General features: G+C 37.8%; 1 protein-coding gene across 1 annotated transcript in view; it reads right to left on the reverse strand.

The window, feature by feature from the left end:
• Positions 1–11,859, reverse strand: part of APOB (apolipoprotein B) — a 37,238-nt gene extending 25,379 nt beyond the window's left edge. The window contains exons 1-12 of the mRNA XM_074581947.1: positions 11,727–11,859; positions 10,045–10,083; positions 7,261–7,376; positions 6,240–6,385; positions 5,066–5,219; positions 4,725–4,880; positions 3,591–3,715; positions 3,318–3,403; positions 2,320–2,539; positions 1,068–1,295; positions 761–878; positions 492–638 (exon numbers count right to left, since the gene is read on the reverse strand). Of these exons, the coding sequence (XP_074438048.1) occupies positions 492–638; positions 761–878; positions 1,068–1,295; positions 2,320–2,539; positions 3,318–3,403; positions 3,591–3,715; positions 4,725–4,880; positions 5,066–5,219; positions 6,240–6,385; positions 7,261–7,376; positions 10,045–10,083; positions 11,727–11,784 (1,593 nt within the window). The 5' untranslated portion in view covers positions 11,785–11,859. The remainder of the gene's footprint in view (positions 1–491; positions 639–760; positions 879–1,067; positions 1,296–2,319; positions 2,540–3,317; positions 3,404–3,590; positions 3,716–4,724; positions 4,881–5,065; positions 5,220–6,239; positions 6,386–7,260; positions 7,377–10,044; positions 10,084–11,726) is intronic.
• Between the last annotated feature and the right edge of the window lie 12,777 nt (positions 11,860–24,636).

Raw genomic sequence — 24,636 nt, forward strand, 5'->3', positions numbered from 1 at the left:
TGCTGTGTATAATGACACCCATTCTGTAGGAGGTGCTTTAATGTCTCTGGATGTAAACGTAAATCTAACCAGTACTATTAATAACAACAACGACAAAATGCCTGTATAAAATAGGGACCTGGCTTTTTCTTAGTTAAATCCATTTAAATCTGCAGTAATTCATCAGTTAAAGCGACGTTTAAATAAGTAGAACTCCATTTAAGACACTCTAACAGGAACAGATCCAAACTTCCCATTTAAGCAGAGGCCATCTATACAGAGCAACTGCATCTCAAAGGAGCAACTCGCATTATGTCAGAAACCTGGAGAACTTCTCAGGTACGTGGGTGGAAACTAAACTAACTAAAGGAATTCTAAAAAAGCTGGAGACGGCTAAAAGGGAGATGGCAAAACTATGAAATAATGGGAATGCTTTTGCATATTCAATAACTTCTGTGAACAGTCAAGGTGAGCCGAAGACAGTTTATGCTAGTTCTTGTGACCCAGTTTACCTCCTCAGTAATGGTCATTTTCCTGAATGCCTGGATGGCTGCTTTCTGAACTGAAAGCGATGCAGCTTCACTTCTGATACATGTCTTAAGAAAAGATTTCAGGTTGGGTTTAGCTTTCTCCATTACTGCACCCATGTTTCCAATAGCCTGTCAGCGATGAAAACACAGAAAGATAACAAACATTTATTCTCCACCAAGAGCAGTAGAGTAATATATGTGCTACAATTTAAAATAATAGCCTGCATAAGGAAAGAAGAAAATAAAAATACCCGAAGTGTGAGGTATGTGAGTTCATCTTCCCCAGAGCAATCAGTGCCCAGCAGTGACACCATGAAGTCTGCAACATCTGTTACTTCCTCTGTCACAACCATCTTCTCGTTGTAGAACCTAAAGAGAGAAACACACCAGAAAAAAAAGTAAAAAATAGGAAATGTCTATTTTCTTTATTCTCAAAGAGCAAATTCATGAGATTAACAAAAAAAAATCCTCAAAAAGTGACTACTCTTAGGTTTTACTCTAAGCATTGTAACGTTTTCTTGAGGTTATTTTGTACAATTACATGCTATCATTACTTACTTAGTAACAGCGTGGCTCAAGCCGTAAAAAGAAGCTCTACTTGGCTGATACTGGGCCATGTTAAGAATTTCCCGTATTCTTTTTGGTGTTGGAGAAGGCAATAGTCCCAGGGTGTATGTGATCAGGTCTACCACGAGTGGATTCGCGTTTCCAGTTCTCAGTATTTGAAGGACTGCACCATAGCACTCTGGAGTCCCGCACTGGGTCAGGGCCTGAACTGTGATGGAACTGAAAAGAAAAGAGATAACTTTGATTGATTAATTCCCTGTTTGCAGTTATCGCTGCACGTTGCATGTTTGAAATAAACATTTGACAGGTTTATTAAGTTGTTTTAATGTAAATTATGTATGCTTATGTGTAACTGGAAGCAAATCACACAATCGCTTATCAAAAAGAAGCTTCTTAGTTTTACAAGTTATGCTAATAACATGATTAGCTCTGAAAAACAAGAAAGTATTAACAACACTATAATTACACAGACATATCTTTTTTTCTCCACAACAGACTTTCCCACAACTTTAAGTATTATAATATAATATATTGAACCACTCTGAGGCACTAGCCCCTCTACAGACTGAGGACATAAACTATGTGTAAATTGACTCAAGTCCAGCTAGGACAGAAGAGTAGGGGTGGGGAGTGGAGAGCAGGGTCAGACCAAAGAATCGTGCCCTTCCATGTCTCTCAATATCTCACTTTCAGAACTGTGTTCTTTGCAATAAGTCAGACTTGGGAGTTTGCAATTAGGTCGTTGTCCTTGAGCAAAACGGCACGAAAGATATTTGGCTATAACAACAGATCCACAGGATTGTGCCTGGCATACACACTTGTGACGGTGTCGGGGAGAAAAACCCTGTGAGGGGTTGTTATACTCTAATTCATAGTTCAGCTTCTCCAATAAATTTGGAAGCTTTGATGGAGGAATGATCAAAATGACATTAGTTCTTCATAGAAGCCTAGGAGTTTCAGATCTATTTGAATTCTTATACTGTTGTCATATATTTAATGTACAAGTTCCAATTAATTACCAACACAGCATTTCTGATGGAAAAACGTGAAATCCACAGGTTTTACTCTCTCTTCCTTCTTTCTCTCTCTAGATAATACTGATGATACTTATTTTTCCGAAAGACACTCTTTACATCTAATTAACCTCTAATTTAACACTGTTTGCAGCAAATCATCAACTTTAGAATGGATTTGCTCTGGCATTGACACGTGGTGTACTTACACAACGAACTGTGTAACGTACCTTGAAGTTTCCATCATCTTTGGTACAAGAGAGCCAAGAGTGGTGTTATGTAAACTTCTAAGTCCGGTAACAAATTTGTAAAAGAGTCTTGCTCTCTGCTGGTTCTGCTGGGAGGCTGTAAGTTTCTGCAGTTCCTGAAGGATTTTCAGAACAGCATCCCCCTGCCTAGGAAATTTGGCATCTGTACTTTCCAATGCAAGTCCTTTCTCTTCCAGTTCATCTAGCAATTAAAAAAAAATTATTGCATTCTTTATGTCATCATCAAGGAGCTATGTTAATTTTTAACTTCTGTATAAATATAAAACCTGTAGGTTGTTTTATATGAAAATTGTTGAAGTTTAGCAGCTGAACAGTTTCTAAAAAATAATGGAATGGAATGGAATTTAAATGTAATTCTCTCCAAAATTAATAATAATAATACTTATTCATATAAATTCTTTTAAATTTTTATGAAGATGATTCCTTACCACCTTTTATATTAGCACAGTTTGCTTTTTCAACTTTTAATGAATATATCTTGGGAGAAATACGTTATGACTAGGAATAACAAATTGCAAGGCATCTCAAAGTAGTGTGTTTTAGAACCAAATGTATAGTAATCATGGACTGTTTACATTTGGTAGCTGAAGCTAAAAGTTGCATAAGAAATTATGGTTAGCTAAAAAGGGATCATTAAACTCATTTACAATAAGATTAAAATTACTTTCCAAGTAAATTATAACTTTTTAATAATAAATAATAATAATTTCTAAATTAAAATGAAAAGAGAAAGATTATTTAAAATTATAGAGTGATTTTCAACTTTTCAGGCTTTTCCATTTTATACGCCAAACTTTTTACTGACTAAATTGATCAAATTTCATAAAAAATTAGGAATTGTTTTGGTCATTAACTGCATAGTTAATGAATTCTGGGTTTAAAAAAAGTTGTTGTCCCTGTATTTGACATGTATTTATATTTTCTCCCTGTATGTGTATTATTGAGAATTTCAGCTATACCTCCATCGAAATTTCTGTTATTGATCTTTGGGGTGTCTTCAAGCTTCAGTGTCTGGTTGACCTCTGTCATCACACCATAGCGATTTCTGGCAAACAAAGAAAAATCGAGCACTTTAGTTGAGTTTAAGTGCCTTTGAGGCATCTTTCCATGCTTTGTCCCTCCTTGAGAACAAAATGCATATTTAGGGATGAAGTCAGGGCAGAATGTGATACATCATCATTCAAAATGAATATTTATAAAGAAAGGGTATTGAGAAACAGCGAGCAACCTACTTGTATGAGGAAGGCAGAAACAGGTGTTTTTCACTGCAGACAGCATCTCTTATATGCCTTTTCTTTGCATCAATATTGTAATGACAGAATTGAGTGCTTCTTAGAAGGGTAGATAACGGGATATTCTGTAAAATGAATAGTTTGGCAGTCATTTTACTGAATAGTATAGGAAACAAACATAGTTTTAAAGGCTGCCACAGTTTTCCTGTAATATTAACAGTTACAGCATATTGGAAACAAAGGTGCGTAACTGGAATCATTCTCACACAAAGACAAAATTGTGCCAGCATCAATCTTTGGTCTTAAGTCTCTTCTCAGGCGAAAAATCCAACTGAAATTTTCCCTCAGGCCTTACTAACGTGTTTGGCTTAGCAGTTACTTCATGATGGATCCCCTGCTGCCTACCACAAAGGACTCCTTCATAGAAACCAGTTTGTAATTTTTAGAGTAGTTCAGGCTCCTCATAATAGCTGATGCTCTTTTTAATTTCACTCTTATTATGCACATTTTTAAGATTTATACAGTAAGCTGTAAAAGTGGAAGAAATTGTAAAATGTGCTTTTTTTAGCATGGTATGAAATCTTGATTTATTTAATTTTATTTGAGGGAAAACACTCAAAAGTACAGATGCCATGACACCAGGAAGAAATCTGCCAATATTCACGCAAGCAACTGCACTTGATCGTTGTGGATTCACAACTAGCCTCAACAGCATGTCAAACCATTTACTTTGGGGCATTTAAAACCCTCTTCTCCTGCACATTGCATACACATCAGCAGGGGTTTGGTGGCGTTTTTTACATGAAATGGGAATGTTGAAAGTTTTGACCCACAAAATTAAAAATTTGGATGTGATCTGATAGGTTAACGTGCAATCAATAACGCTAACTCCATCTATGAAAAGGTCTCCTTTAAAAATTCTTGAGAAGAATATGAAAGAAAGTAATTACCCTCTTTCCCTGAATCTGTTTTTTCTCTATTGACTGCCAACAAAACCACAGTCTGATATAATGCAAGGGGGCAGAAAACCCATTTAAGTTTTAGAAGATAATTACAAAATTTACTTATTGTAGTAGTTGTTTAAATGATTTAGTGAAGAATGTTATATCATAGAATTTTTGATAGTATACTTACTAGTCCCTTCACAATGGCAAGAGGGCTGACATAATCTCTGATAGGACTGAAGTTGTCACAGGCTTTCAGGTCTCTGTTAATTGAAATATCTTCTGCTACATTTCCTTTTCTAGATTTGAATTCAACTTCACTGTCACACTTTCCATATACAGTATCCTGGAAAGAAGAAATAAGTCAGTGTCTTTGTTTATGCTGTCACACATTTTCTGATCTAGGTGAAAGGCACCCTTTCTCATCTGAATTTCCAGGTCTTTTGAAAATGGTGTTCAGGAGTAACTCCACTAGGTGAGATTTCTTCCATTTGTTAAGGAAATAAGGTGAATGCTTTTCAAAATACCTACCATGGGAATTGTTTTTACATTTTCTACTGTTTCTGTTGGCACAAGTAGAGCTGAGATGATCCCTCTCTTGAGATTCAGTACATTCAGAGGTTCGTCCTTCTCTGGATACAGCTTGACTTTTGTTCCATCCTGAATGCTGAATTTTAGTTCATGTCTGTCCAAAAAAACCCCCAACGTTAGTATGAAATCATGTTAAACCCGCCCACATGTTATCAATAAACTTCTGGGCTATAGCTAAAGCATTGTGTTTATCTTGGTCTACCATTATTTACTATTCACGGTTGTTCCTATTACAGAGTACTACTATTAAAGCAGAAAAATTTTAGCCAAGGACATTCTGATATCACCAGACTACGTCATCTAAGGACAAGCAAATATCAGGAGCAATGGCTGGAAGTTGGAATTGCACAAATTCAGAGAGGAGATAAGTAAATTTTTAAAATGAGGTAATTATTAACCACTGCAATAGGCTACAAAATGATGGGAAGGATTCTCTACTAGTTGCAGTCTTTAAATAAAACCTTGATTGTTTTCCAAAAAACGTATTTTAACACTGTCTGAAGCCGTTTGGAGATCTATGGCTTGTCAAACAAGATGGACTGGATACTGAGGCATTGAAATAAGCATGAAGGTGCACAAGTAAAACACGCACTGACTGGCACTGGGTGAAGTGAGTAGCAATAAGTTACGAAAGCAGATAAGTAAGGAAAAGATAAGTGCATAGGTCATTAAAGACCATGATAGGAAACCTGGACTTCAGTCTCAAATGCCCTTCTATTGCACAGTCTTAGTACCATGTCAGCAAAGGAAAATTATCTTAAAATGGCTGCAGATAGCCATTTGAGAATTTGCTTACAAGAAGGAACATTCCACTTGCAATAACCTTTTCAGGGACTACCCAACATTTTCCTGATGTAGATGATATAAATGACAAACACAGGCCAGGTGAAAATTCCGGATGGAAAAAACCCTACCCCACTAGCAATTGAGAACTGTGCCAAGATAGCCCTAAATTATATCAGGGAGAGTTTTGCTGTGGAACCAGCTTATAAGTCTACCATGTTATCATGAAACGTGTTCCATGCCTGGAAAAAACATAGTCAGGGTGGACTGTAACACTGAAGCCTGTTCCATGTCAAGGCTACAGGTACTGATGATAATTGATATTTCTTACTTGGACATGGCATTTGCAAAGTCCTCAGAGTTCTTCGACTTTTTCAGCATGGCCCTTCCCTCAGTGTCAACACCAAAAGTCTCCCTCAGGGAGCAATGCATTGTCCTCAGGATGAAGTGGCACAGCTGTGGTACCTCCAGTTCAACCTGAAAGCACAAATATGATGTGTTTATCCTTTTTTCATTATCACGTTTCCAGGTTCATCCAGTTGCAGTTTTGAAAATAAGGTATTCCTTGGGTTTTGTAAGGTGGCAGAATCACCCTGCTAGCAGCTGTTTGGAAAGATTCCAAAGTACTTTAAATAGCTTAAGGGAACATGGGAGAAGATATGAAAGCAGGTATTTGCTTGGCTAATGGCATGGAGTATGCTGCATACACAGTAAACAAGTAACTTAGGTTCTGAAAATTTATAGTACTAGAAGGACTGTATGAAAACTTCAGTCATTACACTGATCAATGTTTAGATTCGGTCAGAACAGTGTGCGCTACATAAAAAAATATTTTCCCTAGTTACTCCATTTCAGAAAAAAAAAAAAAAAAGATGGGAAAGTTTTGGGCAAGGTGGAGGGACATTGGGTAGTTTAATGGTCTACAGGACCTTTTACTCCTACAGCCCTGATCCTGGCTTGAGCATTACCATCAACAGGCTATCAAGTAGTCATGGCATCAATGAGCTGTTTTGGTTCAACTTCTAGAATTGTATGGTGGACATTGATAGACTCAGCCTGGTAGCAAAGGAAAACTGAACTACCAGGTCCTCCCCCTCTCTCGTGTAAAAGTACAGCCCAATCAGGATGGAAATGCACGGGCACAGCAGTATGAACCACCTCTGCCTCTGAGGAGGTCTGCCATCCTCAGCACCTGTCTAGGACAGGGAGGGCTTAGTCCTTAGGACTCTCAACATGTGCCTTTAAAAGAATGATCTTTTTTGGCAAAACACTGAAGGATGCTCCCCGGCTGCCAGCTCCCATGTTATTCAGTATACAGTCCCAATCGATTGTACTTACTCCTCTTTCCCTACCTTGCAAGTGATCTTTGAACCGCTTCGAGAATCTGCTGTTCCCGTGATCCCATTTGATGTTTCTGCTTCATATGAGTAAACATATTTTCTGAGGTGTTTAAATCTGGTTGCATCTTCTGCAATTGGGAAAAAAAGGGTGCTTTTATGACTTGGGTAGGATATGCGTATGACCATACTTAAAATACACGCCTAGTGTTGTGTAACTAAAATGAATGCCACATATAAAGGAAACATGAGGACCCTCCCACTATTTCCTTTTACAGAATAGCTTTCAGACAAAGAAGCAATGCCTTCATGTCAGCTGGATACTTTCTGAAGCATAAGACGAAACTTGTGGGAAAGCATACGTTTTGGGGCCCACCGCTCTGTTTGATGAGATCCGAAAATATGACCCCATCTGGCCTTCAAATCATGCCCCATTAACATTAATGACAAAAACAGGAGAAAACCTAAGATATGGAACTGTTTTTAAAATGACGCTATTCCTTCTAAATTAAACCAATCAAATGGTAGTTTTCAAATTGGTCATAAAATGATTCCCTTCAGCTCAGATTTTTCCATAATAATTCAAATGCCAGGAGCTGCTTTATCTAAGTCACATGACTGAGACTGAAAGCAAATAAACACAGAAACAGATATAACACCAAAATTAGCATTCATCAATACCATTTCACCTGAATCTACAGAGTATCTTTTGGCCCCAGACCCTCCTGAAACATGATCTGCTCTAAGTCACATATTAGATCAGCAAATTTTACTAGAGTAGACTCTTTAATGGAGATAAACCTAAGTTATACGAAGAGCATCCAGAGCAAGACAAATGCACTAAGTTATGTGAAAGAATAAGGCAGGAGTAAGTGTTTCCAGAGCTGTTTCTCTTTTTATCAAAGGAACCCCCAAAACCTAATGGGCTTCCTCAAAGGGATGAATATCACCTGTGTTTAATCTGCTCCTGTTGCTTGCAGAGGCAATTTATCTGTAATTTTAAACTCTACAAGCAGGAACAAATGTGGTAATAGAGACATAAAGGAAAATTATATTTTGTCTCACTGTCATATACAGGGATATGAGATGATCTTTTGGTGTCTGGAATGTGTAATGTAGGCCAAACAATGCCCTCGATTACAATTCCCTCCCGTTATAACTGCAAACATCATTTTAAACTCAACATATGATGATCGGGCATTTTAAGTGACTGTGTTAGAGCAGTTACTGTCAGTGACTGCGTTAGAGAAGTTACTGTTCCCTCTCTTTAGACTGAGCAGCTCACTGGGACTGTGAGGTTGTTGTGATGCTGAGTGAAAAGCAATTCTCTAAATTGCTCCCCTCTGGTTATTTGCGACTGTCTGAACATATTAGAACCCTGATCTACTTTTACAGAAAAAAAAAAGGTAAAGTAATCTAAGTGTAAACCCACATGTCTGCCATCAAATCTGCTTGACTTTGCCTGACTATATCTGCCATGACTGTAGCTTACTCTTCCTCTTTTATAAAATACTTATCATGTCAGAGGCCAGTGGCAATGTCATCTTGCCCTTTATGTCAGAGAATTGCATACTTAGAGAGGAGAACAGAATAGTACTATGAATCTCGTATTTACTCTTTGGACTATCGCTTTTTTTAGCTTTACATAGTTCAGCAGTGTTTTAATTGAGATTACTTTCATATAATTGCTAAACAGAATTAATATCATCAATACTAGCTCTCACACAGCAATCAGCATCTTACAAACATTTCAAAACCGACTTAAATGACCCAATTAACCTTAAAATTAACTGCTTTAAAAAAATTCAACACTATCCCTGTCACTTTTGGCTATCCTGGACTATAACATTGCTTAACTGTACATTCTCAGAAATTTTCGCAACACCAGTATCCACTATGTTAAAGCCAAAAGGCTAATTATTGCTTCATTTCCCACTTTCAAACAAAAATAAATGGAAAAGGCATAAGGAAACGATCAGATTAGAAATGCAAATACCAAATAATTTATTGTATCAAAAATATTCAAGAAAGCGGCAATGAAGCCCAGACCTTTGAATTGGTTCAGGCAGCTGAAATAAACCCAATTGCCTGGAGATGGTGCTAAAGCATCCAACAAGGGGGAAAAAACAACCCTGAAGATCCAAAGGGACAAAGAACAAAACAACTCATTTGGTACTTTGACCCTGTGGTGGAACATTATGTATTTAACCAAGCAGTCAGGGCCAGGCCGAGTTCATTATAAAGATAGGGCATAAAATCAGCGTTTCCTGAGTCTTGACTTGTTTAAAGAAATTGCTGTCCTTGCTGAGAGAGTTGATGATTTATTCTACAGGTATTTAGTTAGATATGCAAGTGCAATTCTGTGGGTTTAGCAGTCACTGTGAAGGGTAAATGAGAACTGAGATTCAGCCTACGGTGAGGTGTACTGTACATAACCTCGCCGCTAAAGCTTCACACCTGATAAACAGGGATTTCTAGATTAAGGAATTTGCACCTGACAATTAAGAAATCAACAAAACAATGGGAAGTATTTTCCTAATGGGAGCTTTTTAAAAGTTTAGAAACTCAACCTCAGCTTTTCCGATCTTAGGAAATTTTTGAAATTCTTGGAGCCAAGCCTTATGGATAATTAAATACCTAAAATAAATGGCAATAAAGACTTCAGAATATTGCCATCACTTTTGTTTCAGTTATTTCAGAGGAAGAGACTTATGGGATAGGAAAATTCAGGCTTTGAAAGATATATTCAGTTAATACTGTAACATAAAATAACAAAAGCAGATGCAGAAAATCAGTTACTTGAACATCCTGGATTTCCACTTTCAGGTGTTTCTTCTTCTGTAAAGAACAAAACCAAGAATTAAAAGCTGGGAAAGCAATTTATAGCTATAAAACAAGGACTATGGAAATAAACATACTACATTTTCATTGCAAGACATTTATAATTTATACCAACTTTTGATGAAGTTTGGCACACCGATGTAAATACCAAAGCGCCTACTAAAATGGACAGTACAGAGACAAATCTAGAGTTGCCTTGATATTGTGAACTAAGACCTCAGAATTGGATCTTTAGGTCACTGAGTTAAATTACTTTGCTTTAAACTGAGAAGGATCAGCTTCTAGGCTAACAAGTATTTTCAAAGGCCCTATGTTATGCGAAATAGAAAGTTTATAAACAATGGGCACAAAATGTAGAGGTAGGCAGATGAAATGTACCATATAACACTGTTTATTTCAAAAATTTAGTCTGTTTGAGCACACAAAAATACTGCATAATGGATGAATGGCTATATTCTTCTTTTTGTACGTTTAAAAAAGGACGACTGACAATTAATACTACAATTCTCTGCTGTTAAATCTTTTCTGAATATTGAGAATTCATTCTTTGGAGGAAAAGAATATTGATTGGAAGCCTATTCAAGTTCAGTAGAATCATTTGCTCCAATCTGTCTTAGGTATGTCCCACATGACTCTATTTAAAATAAAATATAATCTAGTAAATTTGCTAAATTTGCTGCATTCATTTGACGCTATGTCAGTCTTTGGGATATCACACATAAATGCCAGCACTTTTCACAATATTATCTGCAGACTTTCTAAATTTTCATTCTGGGAATTATAAGGTCGACCACTCTACAGAAATAGATTTTAATGCTAGTTACACTAATAGCAGTAGCAACAGTAATACTACTATTACTATTACAATAGTATTAACATTAATAATAACCATTAGAAACAAGGGCATCCTTTAAAGTTGTATAACATCAGTCAACAACAGAATGTTAGCTCAGCAAAGGTGTATTTATGATGAATTTGATCTGCATATAAAACCAGACCTGCGTAATTGGCCCCAGACTCACTTTCTTCCTTAAGGCTCCCGAAGTCTTAACACTACTATGTCGTATTCTACAAAGCCACTTCTTGGGAAGCAAGGATAGCTCACAATACACAGCACCATATTGATCTAAGCTGTCATTTCTGATCTTAGGAAAAAAATCTCTATTGGCTTACTTCTTTTACTACTACTGATGATGACTATGTCTCTTTAACACAAAATTGTATTTCAAATGTCAGTGTTGCTTGCCAAGCACATTTTGCTTTATTGCTCTCCGTCTTCATATTGTGTGCAAAATAGGTTAGCAACAGCTGGGATAAGTCTGTATGGTATCTCCAAGCTACAGTATCTCCATGGGGGTTTAAAAGGACAGAACAACAATTAGGCCAAAAAAAATTATGGGAATTCCTTACAAGTTGCAAATTACATTAAATCTGATCAAAAGACACCAGATGACATTTGTGAATTTTTCTAGGTTGGGATGCTCCTATGATTACACAGTTCTACAGAGGGAAGAGATGACATCTTTGCTTACGCTCTCTAATTTTATAAGCCATTGTCCTGTTGATTTTTGCATTATTGTTTTTTTCACCAGTTCATAAATAAAGCGGCAAAAAGCACTAATATAAAAGGCAGTACTTACGTGTGAGAACACCACTGCTCAGCAGCAGCAAGAGCAGCAAGAGCTGCGCAGGGCCCATGGTGAGCCCTGAACCCTCTTGCTGCTTTCTTTTCCTGTTTTTCCTTCCCTTCCCTCTTCACCTCTTCCCTACCGCCTCAGAGGGAGAATGAGCCTTCTGACTTGGACCTCCATTTATATAGTCCGTAGCAAGCAGCTGAGGCAAACGGTTTAGAAAGCTCAGAGCAAATTGCCAAAGGTCCAAAGGTGAGAGTCCCAGATCCCTACTGCACTCCAGGCAATGCTCTGCTTTGGTTGCTGGGAGTCCCTGAAGGCAGAAGACTGAGCATATACTGGAGATAAGTTACTCTTCCAGTTCATTGGGTTTTTTCTTTAACAGAGTTTTAAAAGCAAAACCCCTCAGCTACAGACTCAAACAATGTATTCAACTAAATTTCCCACGTCTACATAGGAACGATCACAATGCATAAATTATAGCTGGAAGAAATGATCACTGCAGCATGCTTTCAGTATAGACGCTGAGAGGCTTAAGGGTATGAGTTCTTGAGAAAATGAGAGTATTGTGCAATTTAGTCATCTTCCCTATACAGGCAGGAGAACAGAAGCTGAAGATTTTTTCCTTTGTTGTGCCAAAAATTTGTTATATACCTTTCTAAAAATAGTTTTACATTTACTTGCAATATTCTGGTAAATCAGGTCGTGTTCTTGTTGAAAGTAAGGTCTTTTGTTTCCTTAGATTCAATTTCTTTTTTTTTTTCCTAATAATAGCAAAAGTATGAAAATAAGATGACAAAATTTATCTGAATGAAGAAGATAAACTTATGAAGAAGATAAACCTAATTCAAATATAAACAAATGAAAAACCTTTTAATGAATATGCATATTGGTAAAAAAGACTGATTTTATGTCATAAGAAATTCTAGTAGTTTGAATTCTCTCTCATATCTATCAAAGCTAATTGCAATAAAAAAATTGACTATGGAAATAGTTAAGAAAATTTTGTTCAGTAAATTTAATTTTTGTATATCTGATCAAATTGAAATGTTTTGACATTCCCAAATCAAAATATTTCCTCTTAGTTTGTTGAATCAAAAAAATAAAATTTTGGCTTAGCTAAGCAGTAATTTCTTTTCCCTTGAAATGTTACCATGTTACCATGCATCACAGCAGCTATCCCTAAAGTCTCTTATTTCTTCATACCCTTTCTCTCTTGGACTTCATAGTTAGGTTACATTTCCCAGGATGCACTAGGATCATGTAACTCCCAACATAAGTTCAACCGAACGTTAAGCGCTGATGTACGACAGGACATTCTTTCCAGTAAGGGAGGCATCTTCCTTGTAATTAGGACTTTAATGACATTAACAAGATCGTGTTGTTTCAGTGAGATTTCCTGCAGAAATTTATTTCCTGGATTCATCAGTATCGGAGGCATCAGAAAGAAAGCATTTCTTAGATTTTTCCATTTCGGTTTCCGTCCTTCACTTATACCGATCATAGACACAATGAAGATTATTATTTTTTACTTCCAAAAAGCAACATAAGTTTTAGGGTTTTGTTTACTTTTGTGTCCACAGCTGCCTCAATATGTGTTGTGATACGTAACAATGATTTTACTTTGCAGTGTAATTCTACCAGAGAGACTGCACAAAAATATCGTATTTTTGCCCCTAGCATTTGATCCCTTTCTGCATTGAAACATCAACAGGTTTTGGCTATTACTTAAAATCTATTTATTTGTTCACTTTGCCACTGCAGATAAATAGAGCTCTGGAGCGCCAGCATTCAGAGATCTGTTAGCTATTTCCCTATTTTGCCTAGTGTCTTCTCACTGCCTTTAGGTGGTTCTTCGGGCTCAAGCTGAAGTTGACTGATTGCATTAATATGACATCACATGGACATAAGCAGAAGTTATGACTCAGCCCATAAGCATGCAGGTAACATGGATGCACCACTCTACTGTGACAGGTTTATATTGCTGTATTACCTCGTCAAGGGACAGCACTTTTTTTTTTCACAACAGGTGCCACAAAATGCCACACACTTTTATCTATTCAGTCATCAAGGAATCCCCCTGTTTTCAGCTCATTGGAAAAAGTCATTACTCCCATGGAGTTAGACAACATAAAGTTCTTATTTCAGCTATTTCTGTGAAATTGTGGGCTTTGACCTCAGAAAACAGTTTGTCTTCCAGACCAATCTGTTTTAACCCGTATTATCTCATTTCATTCTTTGTTTCTCAGTTCCGTTTGGCTAAGTCCCACTCTCCTCTGCGTGCATCTCTTGGAAGTGAAATGAAGATTTTAAAGATGGAACCCTTCTGAAGCCCGGTGACTGTATCACAGGTCGTACATCTTTGCATCTTTTGTACTCTGTATGACAAAGACAGGCAGAGGGTATTGGTGCAGACTTGAAAAAACAAAGGATGACAGAAACATCAATATTTACTCCCTGATGTTCTACACTGGAAGTAGCTCCAGTCTTTGGTATATGCTGTATATCTCTAATCTGCATAGATTTAGTCCTGATCTAAAAATGAAACACCTAAATGGAAGTTCTTCAACTGTCTTTGGACCGAGCCATCTCAGGTGAGTGCTGTGTTCCACATTTCTTTTCCCTTAAGATTTTTTTTTCCTTTAGTGCATTACTTGGAAACAGAGACAGTTTGGGCCCTGGTGCTCACCACTGTAAGGTAGCATTGTTGAAGCAGTAGGTACTGCCAGAGACCATGACGTTTGTTCACCATTTCCTTCAAAAAACTTAAATATAAATATTAAATTATTAATATTAATATAATATTAAGTATCAATATTAAATTATATTTAGAAAGGAACTATTTGTGGACATTGCGCACCTTTTTTCTTAGGAAAACCTAATAAGGGGAAAAATCCCTAAAGGAGACAAAAATGTCATCAGCATCTGGTAATTAACCATTACTGAAATGAAGTTTCATGGCTTATTGCAGAAAATGCAGCTCATTTATTAATGCTGATGAAATAAGACAGCTGGAGCTGTCATACATTTCCTGAATTTTGCCAATTATGTCTTCTTTCTTTCCTAAAAATCTTGCCATTGGTTTAGGAGGTTCTGCATGTCCACACATTGGTACTACCTGAAAATGAAAAACATAGAACATGCACAGATCCAGAGTAAGTGCAGTTCATATATGTAAAGAAGGTTTGATAAACTGAAGGTGTCACATGTACATGGAAGGACTGAGTATTCACAAAGTCCACCATCTCATGTATTCAGCAGACCTGCTGTGTACGGACTGAATCAATGGTCTTATGAAATGTAGCAAGTATGACAATACTACCAATACGCTGAAATAATGTTGGACAGAGAGATAATTTGTGCATGGGTATTATGGATATGGGAAATCTCTTAGCAATTGTAGAATCGGAGAATAAACTTGGTTTGGAAGTGACCTCTAAAAGTCATCTGGTCCAACCCCGCACTCAGGTCTAACTAGATCAGGATGCTATGAGCCTTGGTCAGTGGAGTCCAATCAAATGATGAAGGTGCGATTATTTGACATTCCGTCCTTGAGGGACTTTAGTCTAGCTGCACGCTACTGCTTCCTCACACGTACATGAAGAAGCTGTGTATTTGGGTGCATTAAAGGTACTTTAAATGAGTGAAACATCTCCATTTCCATTGGAACTACAGCAATTGCTCGAGAAGTAGATGATCAAGTTTCCTGCTTTGTCATGAGAAAGGGTTTGACCCTATGTCTAAGTGTCCTATGTATGGCTACATGTAATTCTGGTTAGGAGCAGCCTTCCTGATTAAATGGGGCTACTATGTAGCCACGATTTGAAGTTTGTAGAGCCAGAAAATTGAACAAGTAAATAATGAAACGACTCCTGTGCATGTGGAGACATGTATCTGGGAGTACGAAGTCCTAGCTTCCGCTATGTGTGGATTGCACATGTGGATTAAATGCAAACATAATACATGTAGCAGGGACCAGGGCTCAGGACTGAGTACATGTATGTACTAAGCTGCTTAGATTCCAAAGAATCCTCCTTCCATCCCTTTCTCCCTTCACTTTTTCTTCTTTCTGCCTTCCTTTCTCTCCTTTTTCTTCCTCCTTTCTTCTTTTCTTTTCTAAGAAATATACCCACTACACAGTGCTCACATTTTTTTTTGTTATTACTCATTTAGGTCAAGGCTCAGCACTTCAGGTTCTTTGGGAGCTCCTTGGAAACATTGGTCTTAGTCTTCTACTGTGTTTCCCAGATCACAGTGTCATCTGTTTAGGTCTTAGCATGTCCCTCACCAGAGAAAAAAGGTTGTATTTTCTGGCGAAACACCTATGGTGCTAACTGTAACCCAATGGCAATTGGAGGAAACCTTGTCTCCCAAAGGAGGTGCTGGAGGCGCATAAACACACACTTTGTTTGTCTAAGAACCGCTGCCAGAAGCCTGCTGAGGCATCAAGAGTAGAAAAATATTTGGCATAAGCCATCTCCTCCAGAATTTCTCTCCTTGTAGGTAGTGGAAAATGTTTCCTTTTTACATATTTATTTAGTTCTTTTGAGTATATTCCTGGGCAAAAAGTCTGTCTTCTTTTTGCACTAACAAGAAAAAGTACCGATTCTGTTGAACCTCTTATTCACATTCTCCTTTCAAAGTATTAAACCTCCCCAATTCCTTCATTTCGTTTTGTCCGTAGGCAAGAAATGTACTTTTGAACTGTGGTAGGTTGGGATCTCTAAATTCAGTTTTGAATTCTGCCAAGGGATTCCTGCAAAGATGTCACAAACCTCTACTTTATTCTCTCTCACCAACAAGATGACATGGTGAAATGCTCCATGTATTTCTAAAAAAGCATTTTTTCCTTTTTTTTTTATATTCTCTTCTAATTTCTTATTTATCTACACCTTCCATTCAAATGCTCCCTTCTAAGCTCACCACTGGAAAATTTATCTTTTACTGTCTCTTTTAGTACTAATAACTGTTTCTGGTACAGATGTGCAGTGCATCTGCGAAAAAGTCAAGACTGAGAAATAACCCACTAACTTTCACAATGACAATCCAGGGATTTCCTGTAGAAAAGTTACATGCTGCTGTTCCAGTAACGTCCATTGGAACAGTGGCATTTTCTTCACCCTTTTTGTCCAGGTTGTAATGTTCCAGTATTGCCAGCCCTTCCAAAATACCGTATTCCAGTGGAGTGTCATAACATCAGTGGTTCAGTGAACCATGTTTTTTGAGAACTCCAACTTGAAAATCTGCGCACCTTTTTGCTTCATCTCTCCCTTGGTTTCAACCCTCCATCATCTTCATACTGCTAGAGCTCATGCTGTCTCCACAGGCTTTCATGTACACAGGATGCCATCTGTGCCTGCAAAATTCCAACTGCTTTCCCAAAATTAATTCACATCACCACTGTGCTTTCTATGATGCTTTTCCTCATCTCATCTGGCCACTTCTGAGAGACTCAATTTGTTTTCCAGACTTACAAGTTGAGTTCATCAACATAGAAACAGTTTCTTTCCTTTATTTACTCTTTCTTTTCGAATATTTATCTGTCACATGTTAATTTTCTACGGAATACCATGTTCCTCAAATAGGCACACTGCAGTTAAATACTTAACCTTCAATTAAATGGAAGCTTTGAATGTAAGAATTGTCATTTATAGAACTACTGCCTTGCTGTTTTTCTTTTTGCTGGCTTCTGCTGCTCACAAATACACTGAGGAGTAATGCTTAAATCTTTTCTAGTTGTTTTGGGAGTTCATTTTTCCACCACTCTGAGCAGTTCATTTTTCTTTCTGCTTTTGAGAGCTGTTCAATAATCACTCAAAGTCAAAGAGTCTGACAGGTCGCCTTCACTCACGATCTGAGCTGATCCATCAATTTGATAGTTTTAACTGATTGGTATGCTGCAACACAAATTTCTACGCAATTTTACATGGAATTTTACTAGATCATTCCTGAACCTTTTCAAGGCACTGTTCTCCTTAGGGAAAAAATTTCTGTCTTCACGTTAGCAACAGGGAACAGTCCGCAAACAGACTAGCTTGCCTTACACAGCATAGGAAACCCTCGCCACTAGCTTTCTCCTAATGTTAGATAATCAATACTGCAGAATATGCCCCCTGTGACATACCAGCTGCTTGAAGGCCACAGGAAAGGCTCTGTGGACTAAGCTCAGACATGATCGTTAAGGAAATAATTAGGTTTACCCAATGGCTCATCTGAGGAGGAGAAAGAGATTATTTTTTTTCTTTCATTTTACTAAGGCGCTGATGCTATACGAGGAAGAAAAAAAAAATGAGTCAGTACTTTTTGCATGACATTACCAGAAACGATAACGAAACATATGAAGCCACGAGAGTGATAGTAGATATGTCTGGCAGGTGGGGACTGAACTTTAATCTATATATGAACTAGGTTATAAATTTCCTTACTGGATGATGAACTGCACCTGTTAGGCCTGAGGCTCTGAAAAGTTAGAAAGGAAGGGGACATGTCATTCAGCTTATTGGTACTGACATCAAAGGCTTTGCACTTTCTGGTCACCTTCGTAAATATAGCCTTAACGAGCAGTGGGTTCAGTTTCCTTCCCAGGGTAAAAATGTTTTCAAAATTAGAAACACTATTGTAGTGGTTGTAATTTTAAATTCTAGCACAGGCCAAGAGTCACAGAGACTTGAGAAAAAACCTTGCCTTTTATCCCTAAAGAGGCTTTGCATTGTGTCACTGAAATATCTTCAGCTCACCCATACACCTGAGTATTTTGCTGATTAAACAGCACAATACTACTGATGATAACCAAAATTCTTGATTTTTAGAAAACTCCTTCGAGAAGAAAGGTCTTTTTAGCCTCTGTCTGGGTTCCTTTCTAAACTCAATACAGCAGCTTTGATTAACATACAACTGACAGGAATCAAATTCATATTTTAAAGACAGATATTTGGGATATTTTAACATTAAACATTTATATCTTTACTCACCCAGGGCAACATTGTGGTGCTGCAAAATACTACCTACTTCCTCTTTGCAGGTACAACTCATGTAAAATGTGCTGTCAAATCTTAATCATTTTAATGTACTTTTTTAAGTAAAGCATTTGTCTGTACTTCACCAATTTTTTCATTTTACAGGCAAGTATCCTCTTTCCTGTTCTTCATTAATTTCTTATTACTCCTTTTCTGTCCAGCAAAATCTCGGTGACAAATATTATCTTCTTCATATATTGCATTTATTCCAGAAAGCCCTGTTTGAAATCACCTTATTGTCAGTTCTACTGTATTATCTTTTTAAGGACTTTATATTCCTATAGCATAATTCAAGCTTATATATGAGCTCTTACTTCTTTCTGAGTGCTCTTTCACTCCTTTCATTCAGCTAAGAATGCAACTTTTCAATACTAGATACCTCTGTACTTGATAAGCCACTAATAGATAATGGTAAAAATTTAGTATTAATAAGCAAAAGGGAGGAAAGGAGTGAAAAAAGGAAGAAGGGAGAGAGGAAGGGAAGAAGAAAGGAAGGGAGGAGGAGAAGGAGGGGAGGATGGAGGAAGGAAGGGAGGAAAGGGGGAAGGCTATTTTTGTCATCTGTACTTTCTGTTGTGGGTCTGTGGTGGGTCAGTGAAGTACATATACCTAAATGCACCCCTGCATGTGGCCGTAATCAAAAATGAATTCATTGTTCTCAGCAGAATGAGTTCAACAGCTTGCACTGGGTATATGGAATTTATCAATTTGGATTAAAAAAGAAAAACCTAGCTGTATTCTAACTAGGATGAGACTTTGTTGTCGTTGTTTTTATTGTATTGCTGAAGAAGGAAATGTATCTCCTAAAACCCACATTAATAAGAGTTACATGTTTGCAACTGAAATTCAGTTTTGGTGGAATATGACCTCAATGGAATATAAATCAGCATGAGAGAAGTGTATTTATCCAGAATACTAACTTGTCTCTATTATTTTACATGGTAAATGGGAGTTCTACTGTGAACATCTTGCCCATGGAATGGTTATTTCCTTGCTTGTCTATAAATACACACTTCCACGCACTGATTAATATGGACTTCTGCCAAAATCAAGGTGTTTCCAAATCTGGAGTTTAGGTTAAAACTTATTTTCAATATTAGTACATTTTTATTAGTAAAATTATGTTATTTTTGTTAACTCCACCATAGGCAGAAAGAATGGCGTTGGAAACTAGCATGCTACCCCTGATTGGTACTGCCTACATATTTGATGATGTCCCAGGGGCTAGAGTGACATTTTATCTTGATTCTATATGATGATTCCAATTTTAAGTACCAAATTATGTGGTCAGATTATCACTGAATTATTGGGCACTGAATTCCTTCTGTATACAGCTTCTGTTTTGGGGTCTGAGGGATAATCAGTCCATGACATCCTTGAAAAATGCGTCTCTCTGGATAATAATGGGTTGCAAACACTTGCCACTTAGGCTAAAACTCCTTTACGTAAAGGGTTCAGTGAAGATGGAGCACTTTGTTTTATGTTTGTGTATGACTGTCCAATTGTCTCTGCTACCGACAATGCAGTGATTCATTATGCTGATCACTCAAATGAAACCAAACCCCATTTAACACTAAGATAAAGCATAAACTGCAAAAACAGGTTAAAGTTCATCTTTCAATAGCAGCTGGGGCTCAGAAAAAAGGGAACATCCTGTTGTTAGATGTTATTTAGTTCAGATGTTATTTAGTAACAGAAGGAAAACTTCCAGCAGTTAATTTTTTTTTAAGTTATTTGAAAACATGCTTAATCAAGTTAAATAAAACATCTAAATATTTATTTAGTTGGCAAGAATGAAGATTTCTGAATTATACTTTTTGGCATAAAACCCCAACATATCAACACACCAGTTATGAGACAGTTTAATGAAAAAGGACAGGTTTCTAAGAGAAATGTAATGCTAAGAGTCACTTTATGTGCAGGAATGAACTGGTTGACAATGATGGAGTTATGTTACTCTACCTGATATGAGGATTTGGCTTAATTCTGAAGCTGCCTCTTTGTTCTTATTCGACGCTCTCAGCAGCAACTTCTCTGCTGACTGCTCCACCATTTGCCTTTCTATTCCTTGACCTTTCACCATCTTTCCCCTTGTATCCAGTATCTGTTCTATTTTTCATTGCCACAATTGCACTTTAAGATATTTATTTTCTAGTGTTATTCTTTTTTCTTCCTATTTCCTCTGTTTCAGCACGTCATCTATACCCCACACTACCCCAGTGCTACCTTTACTTCTTCTTCCTCATAGTTAGCATCTTGCTAAGTCTTGCTTTGCGTTAGACTGCTGAAATCTTCTCTTTATCTTCCTGTTCACTAAGCCCTTGTAATCTGCTATCCTATCCAGAATTCCTCTGCGAGAACAACCTAGCAGATTCTCATCACACAGCACTTCAGCTTCTTAAAATGGCCACTTTTGTTGCATCAAACCACACATAACCTCAGAGTGCTCTACTGTGTGCCTTCCTGAAATAACCCTTTGCCCATTTCCTAAGCTCATGAGGCAACGCTTGTGCACTGTTTCCTAGTCTAGTGTAGACTTCAGGCCTACAATGTTCAGAGGGTAAGTTTAGATAAGATGTATTCCACTGTAATGGTAAGGATTTGGTGGGCAGAGAATGTGCACATAGTTGTGAGCAATTCAGAACTGTGGTCAATGTGTAGAGGTGGGCAAAAAAGCAAAGCACTAACATAGTGAAGGAAGAGAATGGAGAACAGCGTCAAAATTATAACAGTATTACAGTAATGCAAACAATGGTACATTCTGAACAGGAACAATAACAATAACAGAAGCAATAGGGCTATTATTCAGTTCCTGTGGTTCCAGTGGTTCCAGTACAAAGAACATATGGTGAAAACTGAGAAGGATCAGAGATAGGCAGGTCAGAGCCACAGAAAATATTCCAATCTGAGAGAGACTGAAGAGACTGTAACTGTTTGCTTTGAAGAGGAGATAAGAAGAGATAAGATAAAGGCACTGCAACCAATTACAAATATAGAGAAAGATGAAAAGCACTGAGAGTCTCCTTTTCTTCCAGTACTAGAAGACACTTGGGGAATGCTTGTGTGTGGAATCAGTTCCTGAAATACAACCATCCAATTTTATTTTCAACTCTTTGGGTATCAAGGACATCTGTACTGTGTTTGGAGATAAGACATGGATCTTACATGAGATTTGCACCCTTCTCAGAGGGCAACTGAAGGTCAGAGAAGGTAATCCACTGAGTAAAAAATGATACTAGATGCCCAAGTCTATTTAATCTTGCTTTAGGTGAATTTCACAGTTGGCAATAAATCTGAATGTAAAAACTAAACACAGTAAATAAAAATAAGTATCCAACAGGTAGCTTTGGAGACCTCCGCTTTAAGTCTATTCATTTATGTACCTCTCAGTTTAGCTTATCTGCTGGACGTCCTATTATAGAATCATAGAATCGTTAGGATTGGACGGGACCTTAAAGATCATCTAGTTCAACCCCCCTGCCATGGGCAGGGACGTCTCCCACTAGATCAGGTTGCTCAGAGCCCCATCCAGCCTGGCCTTAAAAACTTCCAGGGATGGGGCTTCCACCACCTCTCTGGGAAACCTGTTCCAGTGTCTCACCACCCTCATGGTGAAGAACTTCTTCCTAACGTCCAGTCTGAGTTGACCCATCTCTAGTTTTAATCCATTCCCTCTAGTCCTACCATTACCCGACATCCCAAAAAGTCCCTCACCAGCTTTCTTGTAGGCCCCCTTAAGATACTGGTAGGCCACTCTAAGGTCTCCTTGGTGCCTTCTTTTCTCCAGACTGAACAACCCCAACTCTCTCAGTCTGTCCTCACAGGAGAGGTGCTCCAGCCCTCTGATCATCCTCGTGGCCCTTCTCTGGACATGTTCCAGCACGTCCATATCTCTCTTGTAGTAGGGGCTCCAGAATTGGACGCAGTACTCCAGGTGGGGTCTCACGAGAGTGGAGTAGAGGGGGAGAATCACTTACCTTAACCTGCTGGCCACGTTTCTCCTGACGCAGCCTAGGATACGATTGGCTTTCTGGGCTGCTAGTGCACACTGACGGCTCATGTTGAGCCTCTTGTCCACCAGCACCCCTAAGTTCTTTTCTTCAGGGCTGCTCTCAAGCCAGTCACTGACCAGCCTATATCGGTGCTTAGGTAGCTAGACTGGGACCTTATCACAGTAGTGGTTTACAAAGACAAAAAAGAATATTTCTTTCCTTGACTGAGCTGATACAAACAAAAGAGACTGAAACAGACAGATACAATAATACAAGGATACAGTAAGAATATAAATTACATATTTGCCAAAACTTGGACATCTTAAGTCATCTCATATACTAGAGTACCTTGCCTGTTTTCTGCTGCCACTTCAAAAGAGTAAGAAGCTCCTGTAGATACTGTATCATAACTGTCATTACTTCAGTAACATAAGGAAACTCAAATAGCAGCAGACACTCATGATTAGTCATCTGATTAAACACGTAGATCTTCACTGATTGTAATGGAAACTTAGACATTTAGATTACCTGCAGACACCTACATCACAGACAACTTACTTAGTTTTGAAATGATCCAGATTTTCATGCTTAAGTATGTGAGCTAAGAATTTTCCTTCAGAGGAACGTAATTCTATAACTCATCCTGAGAGCTTCCAGCATCTCTCTGTGAACCACCTGACATTGCTGGGAAAAGAGTGTAGCTGTTTCTGTATGTCTACTTTATATTCTATAAAAATCCATCTTTTAGTCTTAATACTAATTCATGAGGCGTGATTACAGTGGGGCTAGAAATAAATTTCAGAGATTCAATTATGTTCTCAGATAAAATTTGCTCTCAACAGACTTACATCGATAGACATGTGTTTTCTTATATCTTAAGTGAAATAATTCCTGAAGCACCCAAGTAAGAGTGTAGAATGTAGATTAAGGAAGAATGTAGAATGTAGAATCAGGTTCCTTGGTGATGGATGGTAGGGTTTGAAATGATTAAAGCAGAGAATGTACAACTCCAATTCTTTGAAATAGCAGTTGTGCTTGGAAATTCAGATGTTAGCATTTTGATTTTTGAATTTCAGTTATCCGAGATTTATGTTGGGAAAGTGTTTGAAATTTTCCCATGACTTTACACTTTGGTAAAAAATTATTCTGAAATGAAATTACACATGGACTTAATATTTCCATGTCAGATCTTAGCTGTCTGTGCTGGAAGCTTTCTGCCTTTAATCACTGCTGATGGACACCCGACTCAGCCACAGCACAGAAGCAGGATTAGACTGAAAGACCAAATGGTGAGCAGTTAAATAGACCACAAACAGGCTACTTTGCTTGGGAATTTTTCCCTATTTCTTTAAAGTTAGGGTCCAGAGAGAGAAGATGATGATAGGAGAGAGTAGGTCAGAAAGCTAGAATATATATTATCTTTGGATGGGGGCCTGAATGAAGCTATGTATTTTAAGAAATAGAATACAAGGGAAAAGATGTCTGAGGGGGTGGAAAGGTGGTGTTCAAATAAGGATGCAACAGAGAAGTTCCAAAGTGAATGGGCTGCTCAAATATTTACACACCTAAAGATGTCCAGAACTATAGTGATTTCATGAAGAGAAATTAAGACACCCCTTACTACAAAAAGACTGATCTGAAAAACAGATTTGCTGTAGTGGACAATAAGAAAGAGATACAAACAGAAAATATCTGGCAAAGAAGAACAGAAACGAAACTAGTTCCAGGGGAAAAGGGTGATGAGGACAATCGGGTTTGTTTGTACTAAAAAATTAAATGGGCCAAAGATCACTTTCTGGCTCCGAGGCTAAGGGTCGTGGTACAGTCCATGTCCACCAAGTTAAATTCTCTCATGTCACCAAACAAGGTGCTTACATGCAATATGTGTATTGGGAATGGTTCCTGACTTGA

Source organism: Larus michahellis, chromosome 3 (assembly GCF_964199755.1).
Source record: "Larus michahellis chromosome 3, bLarMic1.1, whole genome shotgun sequence".
NCBI classification, from domain to species: Eukaryota; Metazoa; Chordata; class Aves; order Charadriiformes; family Laridae; genus Larus; species Larus michahellis.